We start from the raw sequence: 16,817 nt of genomic DNA, 5'->3' as shown, positions 1-16,817 counted from the left end.
TGAGATTGACAGGGTCTTTGACTTCACTTTCAGAATTCCCCTCTTCTGGCTATTGGCCTTGTCTCACAGAGCTAGGCTGTAGAGCCACAGGCGGTCTGCAGGGGTCACTAGCACACACAGCTGCCTGCTGGTGTGCCTGGCAAATTAATTCTTAAATCCTGTAGGTTCAAATGTCTGCAGCTGAAGTTTCTTGGGCAGAAAGAAGACACATATTATTATGACAGCCTCTTGCTGACTTGCTGCTGACACCCAATTAAGTGAGTACTCAGGCTGTCAGGTGGTAGAAGAGCCCTCAGTTCAGTGACTCACCTGATTCAGCAAGGAGAGGGGCAAGGGACGGATTCTGTGGTTTCTTAGCTGTGTGAATGGTGTGTGTGTGTGTGGGGGGGTAGCTTGACTTCTCTGTGCTTTGGTTCTCCTTATCTGTAAAACGGACAGGTGATTGTGAGAATTAAAGAGAGAGATCTGCTGACCATTCAGGAAGTGTCTGTGAAGCAAGTTCCATGTCCCGTATGTCGTAGTGACTATGAGAATGGTAAAGGCATCGAGGGACGTGAGGCTCGAAACACCACTCCTCCCCGTGTATGTGGTCTGTAATGCCGAGTGGAGATCACAGCCTTTAATTACCAATGGTTACGAGGGCCTGCCCTGTAGATACCCAAAGACAGGAGGAAAATGCAATGAAGACCTCCTGCTGAAAACAGCCACATGGGAGTTGATCCACGTCTTTTAATTTTTAAAAAGGAGCAGACAGACAATCTTGTGCTCTTTGGGTTACCAATAAAAAGTTTGTTATGTAAAACAGTCCAACCCTTTTCATTTTTAATAATACTGTAAATATCTCAGAAAGGATATATTGTATCATTTCTAATGAATATCAAAAAAGTTGTCACAATGACATGTCCCCTTGCTCCCTCTTTCCCTCCCCTCCTCCCTACAGTTACCCAAATACTAGTATGAAATTACAAAACAAAACAAAACAAAAATATAACCCCCAAACCACAAGCCTCCCTCTATCCTAACCCATGAGTAGTGTTAAGAGTGTCAAGTGTTAAGGGCCACATGTACAACACGTGTGTCTGTGACAGGCATTAGGGATCTGTCCATCTATCTGTCCATGAGGGAGTTGGTGAGGAGCAATAGCAGCAATGGGCGGCCTCCCTCCTCAGGGGTGGTGGGGGACAGTAGTTGAGAACCAGTCCCACAGGTCATCTTCAGTATGATGCTGGCCTTCCCAGAAAGAATTCCTGGCCTGTTTGTTAGCCACTGGGGGAGGGTGCCTTGGACAAGTGCCCAGTTAGCTGGGGGAATGCTGGGCACTGGCTCAGCCATCTCAGGTTTTAGGAAGAGGTGTGGGGTGCTGGGCAGAATGGCCAAGAGTCGAGAAGCTTTGTGGAAATGGAGCACTCATGTCTTTGACAGGACACCGGAGCCTTAGTTTGAAGAAACCTCACCTTTCCACTAGACAAATGCAGGAAACTACAGGAAGAGGGAAAGGACACCCCTCCCTCCATATCTCATCCCCCAATAGCTGGGCAAACAAAGCAGCTGGAAAACCCAGCAGATGAGGAAGAGAGAGGTCAGTACAAGAGGTCTGAGCCAGGAAGGAGGACACAGCACCAGTCTCCCCCTGGGGACCACATCTGCTCTCCATTTTCAAGGAAAAGCCTGAGGGATGGGCGCCCAGTTCCTCCCTCTGGTAAGTGAAGGCTCCTCACACCCAGGCAGATGGGACAGCTCCAGAATAAGATGTCTGCCCGCAGGATCTGCAGGGGGTGGCAGGAAGGTAAAGAATAGGGCAGGGGACAAGAGGAGAGAAGGGGTTGTATAAGGAGGGTCTGTGGGTAGAATCCAGCCCTAGGCCTCACTGTAGCTCCCCTGCAGGGATGGCCATAGATCCTAAGCCCCAGATCCTGGCCAAGCAGCTGCAAGAAGAGGTGGTTGCCTTCTAACCATCCCTACCTAAGAAGGAGGGACAGATTGATAGCCAAGAAGGCTACACGGATGGTGGGACCCCTGCCACGGGTTCTGGGGATAGGCTGGTCTCCAGGGATCAGGGCCAAGTAAAACTCCATTTGTTAGGGAAACAAACTTTCCCAACATAGTTTGTGTGTGTGTGGAGTTTGAGTTGGGGGTGGGGTGGTCATAGCAAAGAGGGCCAGAGAAGAGGCCTGCAAGTCTCTGCAGATCAAGATCAAAGCAGCCGTTCAAGGCAGTGAGGCAAGGAATCTTTCCCTGCTTCAAGGGGAAGACTCCACTCTATTCCTTCCCTTAATCTGGAAGATGGCGAAATTGAGCCACAGGGAAAAAAGGGAGTAGTTATAGTCACTGGATGAGACAGTTGTCCACTCCTGATTACTCAGGAGCCCTGAGGATGGTGGGCTGTTTTCTTCAACGTCTTGCAACTTTGACATGTGGAAGTCCTGCCATTGGAAATGGGGAAGACAAAAAAGAAAATAACAGAACAAAACAAACTGTCCCTAGGCTACAGAGGAGGGTGGCCAGAGAAACTCAGAGACAAAGTCAGGAATGACTAAAAACCAGAGGTGGATAGGAACCATTCCCTTACTCCACCTGCCCACAGCATAAAGGTTGACAATATAATACAAGGACTCTAGAAAACATGGGTTGAGCCACCCTAGGCCAGGATCTGCTAGTCACTGTACAGAATTATCTTGGTAAGGTGGATACACCCGTGATCACAGGAGTGAGGCAAGGGTACAGGGCACACAGTGGCCGGCTGGGAGTTAACTTGTTAATAGTCCTGTGCAGACGAGCAAGCCCCTAACATTAGGTGAAGTACAAGGTTCAGGATTCATTTACAAGCACGGAAGGAATGGTGGAGAAGGATCCAACTGGCTGGTGGGGAATCAGAAGTGTGTCTCCTTCTCTGTGATGGCAGAGATGGTGCCGTCACCCTTGACCTTGGCCTCACAGTCATTAACGGTCACCGTCCGTGGGCTGGCCCCAAGCTTGCCCCGCATTTTCAGATCAGCGCTGGGGACTGTCAACTTCTGTAATTTCTAGATGGTTGGAGAGGAAAAGGCTGTGTGAGCAATGCTGCTGGGGCCTGGGGTCTGTCCACTTCCGCCTCCCCAGATGTACAGACACTCCTCGGAGCTATGGGGTCTGTCCACTTCCACCTCCCCAGATGTACAGACACTCCTCGGAGCTATGGGGTCTGTCCACTTCCGCCTCCCCAGATGTACAGACACTCCTCGGAGCTATGGGGTCTGTCCACTTCCGCCTCCCCAGATGTACAGACACTCCTCGGAGCTATGGGGTCTGTCCACTTCCGCCTCCCCAGATGTACAGACACTCCTCGGAGCTATGGGGTCTGTCCACTTCCGCCTCCCCAGATGTACAGACACTCCTCGGAGCTATGGAGCCATCAGACTGAAGGCCAGGCCCTGGCTCTGCCTTGCTCCTCAGTTCTGGGTGAGGCATTACCTTCTTGAGTTCCCACCACCAGAAATGGGGATGGCTGAGGTCCCACTCCAGGCAGTAGGTGACAAGCAAGGAGATGGAGACAGACTAGGTGACCAAGACTACAGAATCAGACTCAGGGCCTGCCACCCCATGCCTGCCTTGGCAGCAGGGAGAGCTGGGCTTGAAGTGGCCTGATGGTTGTGCCAGCCAGTCTCCTGGCCTCTGGCTGCATCCCTCTATCTGTGGGCCAGGATGGCAGGCGCTGTCCAGAGGGTGAGAGACTTCCAGGGCTGGTTAGTCAGAGTCCTACCCTACCCTGGGTTTGTCACCACACCAACTGCCTTGCAGGAGAAGCTCCATGTACTGAGATCCCCAAGCTATGCTTAGAGGCAGATGTCATCCCTACTTCAGCCTCTATGTGTATCCTCAACCTCTCAGAATGCATTTTGACCATGGGCCCCACATCAGCACCATTTTGTACTGCCCTTGGACCAGGATTCAGGAGGCCCTCCTGAGCATGGGCCTTTACCTGGAAAAAAAAGCTGCAAGGACTTTGGGGTGGCTTAGTACTTGAGGACAAGGTTGGGCTTCCTCATTCAGGTGGAAGTCATGCTGTCTAGGTAGGGTTAACATTCAGACTCATGGGAGCTGATTAACCAACCATGCCTCCTGTGTGCCAGGCTCAGGGTGTGAATGGACAGGTGGAGGTCTCAGGGTCTCAAGATCTCAAGGCCTGGGACTGGACCAGATCAGAGGCTCATTCTGCAACAAGCCCTGCTATTTGGGTGGGCAGGGTATGAGCTAGGGTGACAGAAAGAAGCCAGCAAAGGGCGTGTGACAACCAGGAGGCTGCTGGAAGGCTGAGCTGGGGTCCCGAGGCTAAAGCTTTGAAGCCCCCTGTCAGTTTCCTCTGGACAGTTTGGTCTCAGTAACAATTAACCTACTGCCCTTGACCAATACCTCCTGAAAGCAACAAAAGGGACCTTCCCCATCCACCCATCTCTGCTGGAGCCCAGGCCCCTCAGGCAGGGAGCTGGAGGACACATTTTGGATGGCACTTGTGTCTCCCTGTGACCTGTCGGAGCTGATGTTTGACCAAACCTCAGTTCAGAGATGTTTTCTCTGTGGGAATCCCCAGACCTCTTATACCCTCTATCAATTATGGGGTGGCTGTCAGCCTGGTGGGGAGGCTGAGGTAGAATTAATTCACAGAATCTGACTTTAACCCAGACATCCCAGAGGTGCTTCTGGCACATTTTAAGGATGAACACCTGCCAAAGAGGAGCCTGCCCCAATTCCCTTCCATCCAGACCCCTCCCCACCCCTGCTTCCTCTACCAACTGCTCACCTCAGGCAGGGTGCCCTCTGTCTTCCACATCTTGATGAAGATCCAGAGTGGGATGCATAGCATGGAGGATAGGGCCATGAGCCAACCGATGCCGTAGCCCCAAGCTGGGTATGTGTACACATTGTTGTACTTGAGGGGCTTGTACTTGACCAGGAAGAAGATGAAGATGCCCTGTGGAGAAAGATGGAGGTTCTTGGCGGTGTCCCTCAGCCTTGCCCAACTCCAAGGGCCCAGACACCTCGACTGTCCAGTGAGCCTGAGGTAGAACCATGAAGAGAAGCTGGTCTGACTGCTAGAACTCGGGGACTGCGGCCTTGGGGTCCAGACTCTCAAGAACCTTGGGGCCTCTCTAGGGATGTGCTGTGCCCACTCTCCCAGGATGGTCTTTCTCAATATCTTCCCACTCAGAGTCTATCTTAGGGCTATCTTGAATCTGCTATTCTGACCCCTTCAGTTGGGAAGATAAGCTCAGATGTTCCCCGGAACCAAAGACAGGACAAAGAATAATGAGACTGTTTTTCTGTTAAGACTCCTCTCACCAGGCTGGTTTGAGGCCTGGTTCCACAGACAGAGCCTAAACCTTGACATTCTCCTTACCTCTGTCTGTCACCTTCTCAGTAAGAAATATCCTCACTCATGTTTGCAAACCCCTGGCACCCAGAGAGGTAGACCAGTGTCAGGCTGCTGTACCTAGCCCTGACAAGGGACAAACATGTTCAGGGTCATTCAACACAGAGGTGGGAACTTGAGTGAGGCCTGCCTTGGCAAGCCCAGAGTGTCAGTTGGCTGGGCCCTGGGCTCTGTGACCCTCTTCAGGGCCAGCCTCAGCTGAGCTGACAGGAGCTGAAGAGTGGCTAGTGAGCAAGCGGGGGGGTGGGGGGGGTGGGGGGGGGTGGAGGGCTGGAGGTGGCTTTCTGTAGGCCTTACCGCGCAGATCCCAGGGGTCACAACTTTCCAGCACCATTTGATAAGTGACAGTGGTCGGTAGCCAATCATGTCCTCGATGTTGTCATAGAACCGGTTGCTTCCTATCCAGAGGAAAGCAGACAGACAGACATATCTCACAGCAGAGGTGGGGTGGGCCTACTTTCCCCAGCAGAGGACAGAGTGCTTTGGCTTGAGTGTTGAGTACCCGCAAGGAAATCTGGGTCCCTTGGGCAGCACTGCTATGTGTGAAGGTGAGAAGAACTATTGTGCTCTATGAAGTAAGGCCCCACAGAGGTCCTTACGTCAATGGTGGTGTGTCTTTCTGTTCCTGGCTAGAGATGTGAAGTCTTTCTCCAGCAGACTCCCACCGTGAGAGGCCTTCACCAGGGCCAGAAACAATGAAACCACCTGGACTTGAACTCCAGAACCATGAGTTCTGCTAGCCCTCTACTTCTTAAGTAGCCCAGGTCAGGACTTTCTTTACAGTGGTGCAAAACCAGTGAACACAATGGTCAGGGTGATTCACAGGGTAGTGGGCTTTCGAGGTGAGGGCCTGCTGGGCTGCTTGTATGACTAGTGGTTATTATTCCCAAGCTACATTCTGTTTGTCCTTGAGACAGCAGCTGTCATCCTGGTTTGTGTGAGGACCAGAAGGTAAATTGAGTGAGGGTGTGGCTCATGCTAGAGGCTCTGCCTGAAGTCTCTCTCAACGGGGGAAACTGAGCCTAGAGTAGGATTGGCCAGAGATCAGGGTGTTTGGGTCCTGAACACCCTATGCCAGCATAAAAACAGGAAGGTCTTATGACAGTAGGAAGGGACCTGAGTTCCCAGGGAAAGCACCCAGACCGTTACAGCTTACCAGGCCCCAGGGGCCCAGACTCCACTTACCATATACCCAGCCAATGCAGACACACTCAAAGATGGCCACGAAGAGCAAGCACATGCCACTGGCAGCGTAGGAGTCAAAAAGCTGGAAGATGTACATGCCTCCCTGTGGGTAAGAGGACAGGCACAGAGACAGACACGAGGGAGAACAGAGTCAGTAGCCACCCTCCATGGGGCCCTCTCTCTGCCTTGGCCTGAGTGCTACACTCTCTGCAGCTGGGCATCACAAGGCTCTGTCCTACAGAGATGTCAGGGTTGTAGGTGGCCTGGGGCATCAGAGGCTGCACTGAAACCACAGTGGAGGGCAGACGGTTTCAATATCTCTCCCCAGATGGTCACTTCCAGAAGCTTCCAGGCCGGCCTTACTGCTGCTAGTCTTACCCTCTGTCATCTTTTTAGAGGCTTAAGATTACCCTTTGTCCCTCCAGTCTGCCCAACCACCCATTCTCAGCATAGTGGCCTTACTTTGCATTTGGTTCAAAGCTCAGCCAAAGTGTCACTTCCTCTGAAAAGCCCTCCCTCCTCGGCCTCGCTCTTTCTTCAGGCTTCTAGACTTCATTGTCTGAACTCATAATTTAATCCTAAAAGTAGCCTGTCAGCAGCTGAGAGCTCCGAGCTCTGCCCAGGAAGCTCCCACATTTGTCCTTACTGTGCCTCCAGCCTTCACCACAGGGCCCAGTGCACAGTAGGTCCCCAAAAGATGTAAATAGAATCACCTGGACCATGGGCTCTGTGATGTCCTACTGGCAGGCTTGCCCAGAGCTCAGAAATGGACACATAGTAGGTGCACAGTTCATCTTTGAGATGAATTATTGATGAAGGGTTGCCTTTGGGCCTGCTCTATAACACATGGTTGGCACTGTGATGGCTGGCCTTAACATCAACTTGACCAGAATCAGGATCAACTTACCTCTGGGGGGCATGTCTGTAGGGACTGACCATAGTAAAAAAACCTGGCCTCAGATTGGGCAGTGTCTTCCATCAGAAAGCTCAGATAGAGATTTGAGGAAAAACATGTCTTCACCTATCGCTGAGAAAGTGTTTCTGTTGTGGCCTCCACCACCATCCATGGACCCCAACTTCAGCTTTCCAACACAGACACAATGCTAGGGACTTTCAGGTGATCTTCCCAGGCTTCCAGTCTCAGTTTACAACCACCGGGGCATCAAGCTCTGTGGGACAAGTCGCTACCAGGTTCTCCGACCATGTAAGCCATCCTAGTGAACTTCTTTTTACACTCTGTTTCCCTAGAGAACCCCAACAGACCTCTTGGCATTCTCCCTCAAACAGTACAATGTAGCTCTTCACATGCTGTTTATATGATGTTAGGCAGTATGAATAATCCAGAGATGATTGGCATACGCGGCAGGAGGTTTGCTGGTCCTATGAAAATAGGAAGGACCTAGGAAGCCACAGATTTGTTGCTCATGGGGTTCTGGTGTGAAGGGATGACCATCAGAGAGAGTCTGAAGACGAAGTTCAGTGGAAGCCCTGTCATTCAAAGTCTCCTTCATGAGGATTTGGGGGTGGTGAGAGCATGGGAGGGGAAGGGGGGTCTCACTTGGAACAAGAGTCCCCCAGTCACATTCCCATTCTATCATGTATATTCCCTTGACTGAGACCATGTGTTCTCTCATTAGTCTCCTCCAAAGACTGAGGTAACATAATGAAGACAGGGCCACACATAACACCAACGTGAAGTGCAGGTTAAGTGTGCAGGGCATGTGGAGACTGCGGCTAACTGCAGAGCCCACACCATCTGGACACACTGTTCTGGCCGATGGTTAGGGGGCATGGGTGTGAGGCCTGGTGTGCAGATTTTCTTAAATGGGTCAGAAGTAAATTTTTACAGGGAAAAGTTTTCTTTTTAACATTATTGATGATATCTTCGTGTTTTGAAAAACACAGGGATGAAGCTAATGCCTACCTTTCATGCCATTCAGTGCCAATGGACACTGCCTGAACCATCTCAGATTTGAGAATACAGTTATGGACTGCAGTGTTTTTACTGTACATATAAAAGTGTCTGCTCTTCCAGAAACACAATGGTTTAATTATGGAAAGTAAAGATTTTTTTTGTATTTTCTCAGTCATTCCTCAATGTGTATCAAGTTAGGATATCTTTGCATTGTATTCTTAGAATGTTTGATATTTCTTCTTACATTTAGTGCATGCCTATGTGACTGCATACGTGTGCAAGTCAGAAGACAACTTGTGGGAGTCAGTTCTCTCCTTCTACCATGTGGGTTTTGGGGCCAAGCTCAGGTTGTCAAGCTTGGTGGCACCTTTACCCACTGAGCCATCTTGCCAGTCTCAGAATGTCTGGCTTTAAAAAATGCTGTTTGAGTTGCACAAACGATCATTCAATAAATTCTTGGAATTAGGACAGAGTCACAATTTCTGAAATGACCATGAACATGCTTCTGAAGTTGTGAGCTATATATTTATACAACCAATGTTCTCAGTGTTGATGATCATAAAACCAAAATATTGATCAGCTCTGAAAACACTTAAAGACAGTATCAAATATTCAGCCAAGATTTGATTCTTCACATAAGCACACCTACCTTATTAGTATGCAACTTTGCTTATGTTTTAATAAATGACAAAATCATCTGTACACCTAATAATTGTTTTCAAAGAAATTTCCTTATAATTTATTATCACTACATTTTGGTTTGTATGCCTATTATTATTTTATCTATATGAGGATTTTTGCCTGCATGCATGTCTGTGCATCATCACATGTGTGAAGTGCCTGTGGAAGGCAGAAAAGGGCATTGGGTCACATGGGACTGAAGCTACAGATGGTTGTGAGCTGCTACATGGGTCCAGGGAGTCAAACCCAGGTCCTCTGCAAGAGCAGCCAGTGCTCTTATCCACTGAGCCATGTCTCCAGACCCTGTATATCTACTTTATATGTCTATCACCCAGGGTCACACACAACTCCTCGAGTGAAAACGGACTGTGTGTAACAAGGCTGAAGAATTCCTGCTCTGATGTCCATATGACATCACTTGGTGACATACTCTTCAGAACACAGCCCCAGTAAGGGACGGATAGATATACTGGCTTTAACTTTTCCACATCTCAATGTGCTTCTTGGCTCCCTCCTCTTCCAACAATGCGATAACAGGCATAACTATTGCTCTTCAATGTCTCTCCAGGAAAACTGAGGCACCAAGAAGCAAGGCCACTTGCACCAGGGTGTCATGGAGCTGAGTCTGGGGGCTGAGAACTGAATGGCAGGGCCCACGGTCTCAGCCACCAGCCAGCAGTCTGTGGTGGAAGACGAGAAGTGGGTAGTCTGGATTTTCCTTAGACCCGAGCTTTAACCAAGTGTAAATGAGAGAGACGCTCTGGCAGGCATTTACCAGGGCAGCTAAGGCTGGCATGGCTCACTGGGTCCACTGTGAACTTCTTCAGCACAATGGCTTGAAGATACCCCTCGGTGGGGGTGGAGGGCCGCTGATTAATAGTCTCAGTTGGCTGGAGCGCTGACTCCCTGATGGACCCCTGGGAGTCACCATGCACCCTTGAAGAGAGCTCTGTGCACTGGGGGCAACCCAGGGCAGGCTGTGCATGGAGTCAGAGACACCCACAGCAACACCTTTCCATTAGTTTCTTCAAGGCATCAGGTTAAGTCCCTCCCTGATTTGTATGCAACAAATGGCTCCATTCTGTGTAATTAACCAGTGCTTAATGAGGCCCTACTTACTGTAGCCTGGCCTCCCTACATGGAGAAACACAAGGCAGAATTACCGCAGGGAGAGCAGGAACTGGACACTCACCCCATTCATTTGTTCAAACAGTGACTGTCATTCTCATTAATGTGACAGTGAGTAAGGACAGCAATAACTCAGTCACTCACACCAAACATGAGACCTGAGCTGCCTTCAGGGTCCCTGGGCTGAGCAGGGTAGGTTCCTGTTCTCCCCCAGGAGAGATAACAGGACAGTTGAAAGGTCAATTAGGGATCTTTTTAACAGCCAGAGGGACAGGGAGTGGGCTGGGAACACAGAGGCCCAGGGTGGGGAGGTGACAGGAAGCCTAATGGGAAGGGAAGCCAGGGAACTTCTCTGAGCCTGTGGTCTGGGAGGAAGACATGGAGGAGGCCTCTGGAGAGGGCTGGCCTCTGTTTCACCTGTCTGCATAATGGATTCCAGTTCCCCAGTCCTCCTCGTTTCTCACACAACCTCTACATCTCTCAGCAATAGATCTGCCCATCCCCCTTCCCTGCATTAATTATCTTTGTGCATTATGAGGAGAAAGACACCTAATCTCACCTCCCAAGGATACCTGACACAGGATGGGAACAGGATAGCTGTGGGGTGGAGGGAGCACATGGTTTAGAAGACCTCAATTCGGGGTCAGGGAGAAGCCCACCTCACCTGCAGGCTCGGGGAGGAGGCTGAGGCTGGAACACAGCAAATGTCACCCCAGTCTGAGAGATGTTCCAGAAAAGCCAGTATTGAACTTGAGGCCATGACAAGGAGCCAGCTCAGGGCTCAAGAGCTGACATTGTTCTCTATACTGGAGGGTCACCCAGTGGGTGACTAGGGAACCACTGTCTGGCCTGAAAAGTCCCCATGTGAGTTGTTCTGTCTAGAAATAGCCACCTTTGGCACTGACTCGGGGGGACCTTGTACTCAGAGCTCCATGACAGTCTGTGTTCATTCTCAGTGTCCACGAGGAAGAGCAGTATCCGAGTAGCCGAGAAGGCTCGGGATCTGCCCACAGCACAGGGTCTGAGGTCACGGAGCTGTAATGTGATGGAACACGGCTGACATCACTTACCTCTGTCAACATCACCAGGCCTAGGAAATAAGAGATAATGGACAGGGCCAGGATGAGCAGTTCTCGCCGGTAGCCCCGCCGGAAGACCTTGGGGTACATGTCAACCACAGCAGTCACAAGGCTCTCCACACACACGAACTAGAGGGAGAGACACAACATGTGAAGCCCAGTCATGGCACCCTAGGTCCATATACCAGGGGCTTCCTTCTCACTGGCCAGCCCTACACCTTACACTCCATCCCACAGAGACGAAGGCAAGGCCAGCACCAATCAGCTCCAGTATATCCATTGAATGGACCCCGACAAAGATGCTTAGAAAAGGGAAGCTACTGCCCAGGGCCACACGGCACACAGTCTGTGACGGCTACTGCCCAGGGCCACATGGCACACAGTCTGTGACGGCTCCTTCTCCCTCGTTGCTGTCACTTCTTGTTCTGGGGTTCATGGGTTACAAGAGACCCAGCCTTTCTGCTTGAGGCAAAGCAGGAGTCTCAGAACTGTCCTAGGAGCTTGATAATCTGCTGCCAGCAGGCTCTGGCCATTGCTGTTGACTTCTAGGATTGTGGCAGTCCCCTACCCCACGACAGGTGGAAATTCACATCCAGCTGTGTCACCCAGGTGGTTGGTAGCAGAGCCCAGCTGTGAACCACCTGCTTCTGAGGGGGCCCCTACCTTTGTGCTGCAATGGAGTATACATTTACAAGTCACCATATTAGGAGACTCTGCACCCATAATTGTCTGCTTTACATCTATCTTCCCAGACACGGTGTGTCCGTTACACAAAAAGGATTGGGACCCACAGAAGGGTGATGACTCACTCAAGGTCACACAGCTGGGACCTATTCAGAGCTGATGCTCAACCCTGATCCTCTTGTACTGACTCCGCAAGTAGGGCTGGTACTGCCTGCCTTTCCCCGGGGTTCTATGGGAGGGAGATGGGATTCAAAGGCTGCTAGCCCAGGAAGCTAATGAGGTTTGTGGTGTGGACACATACAGCTAAGAGGCAAGCAGACCTGGATATCTGCCCTGCCAATTCACTCAGCACCTCCAAGCAGTGGCTTCTACTTTCAAACCCAGACAATGAACCAGGACCCGCCTTCATGTGACTATCAGAGGGAGGGCTGAACATGGCCCAGGCAGAGTGGGCATGAGCAGAGTCCTTGCCTCAGCCCCACGTCTGCTGGCAGGCAGGACCCTCTGTCACACACCAGCTGCAGAGCCCTGATTTCTGAAAGGCTTAGCTGACAACAATGGAAGGGAAAGCTATCAGCAGAAACAGCCGGCGTGTCTGCAGCACAGCTTAGTGGTTTCTGGGGAAGGATTCTGGCTTCAGAGAGAAATTGAATGTGGCTGGATTGACAGACACACAGGCCAGGCCTTGTGTGCTCTTGCAAGGTCGTGAGTGGGAGCAGTGCTCATTGGCTAACTTGGGCACCACCCTTCCCCCTAAGGCTGGTGGATCATGGCTGCTTTCCTTGTCAAACAGCAGTTCTCTTCTGCACAGCACAGGCTTGTCAGGACACCTTACTGACAGACACCAACATGGCTGGAAGCAGTTCTGTGGGCTCTAGACAGCTGTGCTCAGCAGCAGGCAGGGGCTGTATTCTAGGCCTGTGGGGCAAGGAGAGGCCATGGGCTTCAAGCTGGGAGGATGAGCATGGGCGCGGAGAGAAGCGGGGAGGGAGGACAAGCCGGTGTTGAGGAATGAGCAAATGTACCTGTGAGGGAGGGAGGGAGGGAGGGAGGGAGGGAGGGAGGGAGGGAGGGATGGCCAGAGGTCCACGGGGACCAGTGGGCACACAGATGCTGGGTGAAGGTGCTGAGGTTCCAAGAGGATGCCAAGAACAGGTCATGGAGACCTCATCACTGGGCCAGAGGAAGGAAACTGGCTCCCCTATGTCCCAAGCACTCCATGGCTTGGTAGGAATGAGGACATGGGGACCCTTGGTCATAATTAGCCACAGTCCACCCTCTTTAGGACTTGTTTCTGCTTTTGCAGGAATCTCTGGCAGGGAGTCATTTATCAGAATGGAAGAACTTAGAGCATCATTAAAAAATTAAATTGGGGGCCAGGTGTGGTGGTGTATGTCTTTAGTCTCAGCACTCTGGAGGTGGAGACAAACAGATCTACATGAGTTTGAGGCCAGCCTGGTCTACATATCAAGTTCCAGGACAACCAGGGCTACACAGAGAAACCCTGTCTTGAAAAACAAACAAACAATCTGTACCAAAAAATTGAATTTGGATCTGGGACCTGAATTCTATCCCCAGGACTCACATGGTTGACATAGAGAAGTAATCTCCACAAGTTGTCCCTGGACCTCTGCATGTGTACAGTAGCAGGTGAGCACGCATGCATGCACACACACAAATAATTCAATGCAAAATTAAAACAAAACAAAGCTAAAAGCAGAAACAAACACAAAACACTTAAATTGGGAATTTGGGGTGAAGCAGATAAGGAGGTGTGGAGGGACACCTATGCCTATGACTGGAGGATATCAAGAAAGTGGCAGGGCTGCTTGGTAGCCTGATGTCCAAGGTTAGAAGACGGGTCTGGGGTCTAGAAGCTGTAGCACCTGGCCTGTCTAGTTCCTGTTCTTCCTTTCCCCTCCCCCTTAGCTGACCTGGTCCTCCCCTCCTCTCCCCCACCCATTACCTAGATGTCCCCTCCCCCACCATCCCTTTCCCTCTTCCTGCCCCTCACCTGGCTGTCCAGGCCCAGGAAGATGAGCATCATGAAGAACAAGGTAGCCCACAATGGGGAGAGGGGCATCATGGTGACAGCCTTGGGGTAGGCGATGAAAGCCAGTCCAGGACCTGGAGGGGAGGGAGAGAGGTCACTCTTCCAGTGTTTCCATCTGCAGGGGTGCAGCAGTGTCCAGTTCCAGCCATGGACCCAGGTCCCACTCGGCTCTCCTGTCCCTACTGTGCTGACAGTGCCGTGTAAATACGGGCCTACAGAGAAGTTGTCACTGTGCAGAGGGTCTGGGAAGGCCAAGGTTCAACCAGGAGTGTCTGACCCACAGATCTTCCTCGGTATCCACCTGCCACCTGCTTCCACATTATTCAAATACTCTCACCAGCACCGCACAGCTGCTGAGTCTAAGCGAGAGAGGAAAAGTCTACCTAACAGTGGCTCTTAGACTAGTGAGATGCTGCAAAGCAAGGCACGCACAGCAGGAAGAGTTGTTACAGAACAACCCACACACCACAAGAGCCCAGTGGGTGCTGAAAACGTCCACACCCCAACCACCACCAAGATTCAGTGTTCCTGTTGCCTCTAGAAGCTCACCACCTCCACATCCACCTTCATCAGCATCCTGGACAACCACTGGCAGGGCTTTGCTTTACTTATTTACAAGATTATTTTTAAGGTGTGTGTGTGTGTGTGTGTGTGTGTGTGTGTGTGTGTGTGTGTGTATCTGAGTGCAGTACCCACGGAGGCCAGTAGGGGGTATTAGATAGCTTAGTGCTTGAGTCACAGGCAATTTTGTTACCTGAAGAATAGTTCATGTCCCTAACCTCTGAGCCACCTCTCCAGCTATTTTTTTTTAATTTTAGATTAACTTGCTGTGCTGTTTAAGATGGAATTGCTGAGGGTGACAACCTCACACTTCACCTATGAAATGTTCAATCACTTTGCTTTTAATCTGTATTTCCAGGAGTCTTTGGTGCTTACTGTTCATACAAATGCCCACCTTTATTGGCCCATTTCCTTTTTATTGGGTCGGAGCATGGTTGTTGTTGTTGTTGTTGTTGTTAGAAGGAAGAGAGTTGGCATTGTGGACATTTCCTTTTAGGCTATGCCTGGCCCCTGTCTTTTGTTTTAATATTTATTTTTATTCTGTGTATGGATGTTTTACCTGCATACATGTCTGTGTGCAATGTCCACAGAGGCCAGTAGAGGGCGATGGATCCTCTAGAACAAGATTGTGATCAATTCTGTGGGTGCTAGGAATTGAATTCAGGTCCTCTGGAAGAGCAGGCAGTGCTCCTAACCATTGTACCACCTTTCCAGCCTTTTATATCTTCACTTTTTTCTGAAGTATTTCATTTTTCCTGACCTCTTTGTTGCTAGCAACATAAAAACTGAGATGTTTGTGTTTACTCTCTTTTATGCTTGATCCTAGTGAAACCCAGCAATTTTTATGGAAAAAAATTCATGGAAGTGTCATGCATTCTCCTCAGAGAAACACCGGGGTGGGCTGCTGATATGACCCCATCCCTTAGCTCAGCTGGTGTTGGCATCATCTCCACGGTGAAGCAATGTCTTTTCTCTCCCGGGGAGGAGCACCTTGAGGTTACATAGGACCCTGCTCTCAAGCCTCCCCTGTGATCTCAGCCTCCATTGAGGGTTGCCTGTACAGCCATTGTTACGATGGTGTCTGCCTGAGGATGGATCCTCCTCCTTCCGTCCACACCTGTTCATCAGGCGCAGGTCACTTCCATCCACACCTGTTCATCAGGAGCAGGTCACTCACTGGGTGGTGGGTTCATGCCCCTGTGGGCTCCTCGGTGCTTAGTCTTTTTCTCTGGGTCATGATCCAATAGTGATCATTATTTACTTCACTGTTCAAGTTGTCTCAGCACAGGTCATTGGGGGCTCCTTCTGGTAGGTTCTGCATCCTTCTGATGTGTCCTCATCTTCTGGCGCCACTGTGTCTTGGTCCAGCCCTAAACCCAATCGCCTCTTCAAGGGGCCCTGGCTGCAGATGATGATGTTTAGAAACCCAGGCCTGAACACAGGAGCATCTGTTAACTGGGAGTGTCATTGTGGTGGCTCCCCAAACATTATCCCTCCTGTACACGCCCACATGTTTCTATCCACACATGGAAATCAGGAGTCCAAGCATACACATCCCGTGACGTCCAATACAGTACATTCTACTCCCTGCTCCTCAGAGGGAAATAACAGCCTTGGGATATACATACATTTACCAGTTTAATCCACCCCAATACACATATTCCACTCAGCAGAATCTCCAGTTCAGACTCCTGTCCAGACACAAATACACTGCAGTTGCCTTTCCATTCTTAGCCTCCGGTACCCATTCAGCACACCACATGGGTTCTCGTTAGTTTGTGTTCCTCAGTACCCAGCGTGGCTACAGGACTCACTGTCACTCTACAACACCGAGAGGTCACTGTTACTAGCTTCTACTTCATCTTGGGTCCCCCTCACCTTGGATGGGGTGAGACATCGTCCAGGGTCAAGGCTAATAAGGGAGACACTCCGGGAATTACTTTTCCTTTTCTTCCCCCAGCCTACCCTGGCCCCTCCCTCCCTCCTGTCTCCCTTTTCTGCCCTTCACGACAGTAGCCATTGTCTCTAACTCCCAGCCCTCTCTGTACCTCTGTACCTGGCCACACATATTTTGTTACTTCTCTGTCTTTCTACCATGAGGAATATAGAAGAATGTTGATAATT

The 16,817-nt window shown here is 50.5% G+C and overlaps 1 protein-coding gene across 1 annotated transcript in view; it reads right to left on the bottom strand.

Annotated features, from left to right (window-relative positions):
- Window positions 1–714: 714 nt before the first annotated feature.
- Slc6a11 (solute carrier family 6 member 11) overlaps window positions 715–16,817 on the bottom strand; it is a 135,300-nt gene continuing 119,197 nt past the window's right edge. The window contains exons 9-14 of the mRNA XM_005066126.4: window positions 14,094–14,206; window positions 11,387–11,524; window positions 6,593–6,695; window positions 5,705–5,805; window positions 4,778–4,948; window positions 715–3,023 (exon numbers count right to left, since the gene is read on the bottom strand). Coding sequence (XP_005066183.1) covers window positions 2,871–3,023; window positions 4,778–4,948; window positions 5,705–5,805; window positions 6,593–6,695; window positions 11,387–11,524; window positions 14,094–14,206 — 779 coding nt within the window. The 3' untranslated portion in view covers window positions 715–2,870. The remainder of the gene's footprint in view (window positions 3,024–4,777; window positions 4,949–5,704; window positions 5,806–6,592; window positions 6,696–11,386; window positions 11,525–14,093; window positions 14,207–16,817) is intronic.

This window comes from Mesocricetus auratus, unplaced genomic scaffold (genome assembly GCF_017639785.1).
Source record: "Mesocricetus auratus isolate SY011 unplaced genomic scaffold, BCM_Maur_2.0 Super-Scaffold_100676, whole genome shotgun sequence".
Taxonomy (NCBI): domain Eukaryota; kingdom Metazoa; phylum Chordata; class Mammalia; order Rodentia; family Cricetidae; genus Mesocricetus; species Mesocricetus auratus.
This window is presented reverse-complemented; position numbering and strand designations above follow the sequence as displayed.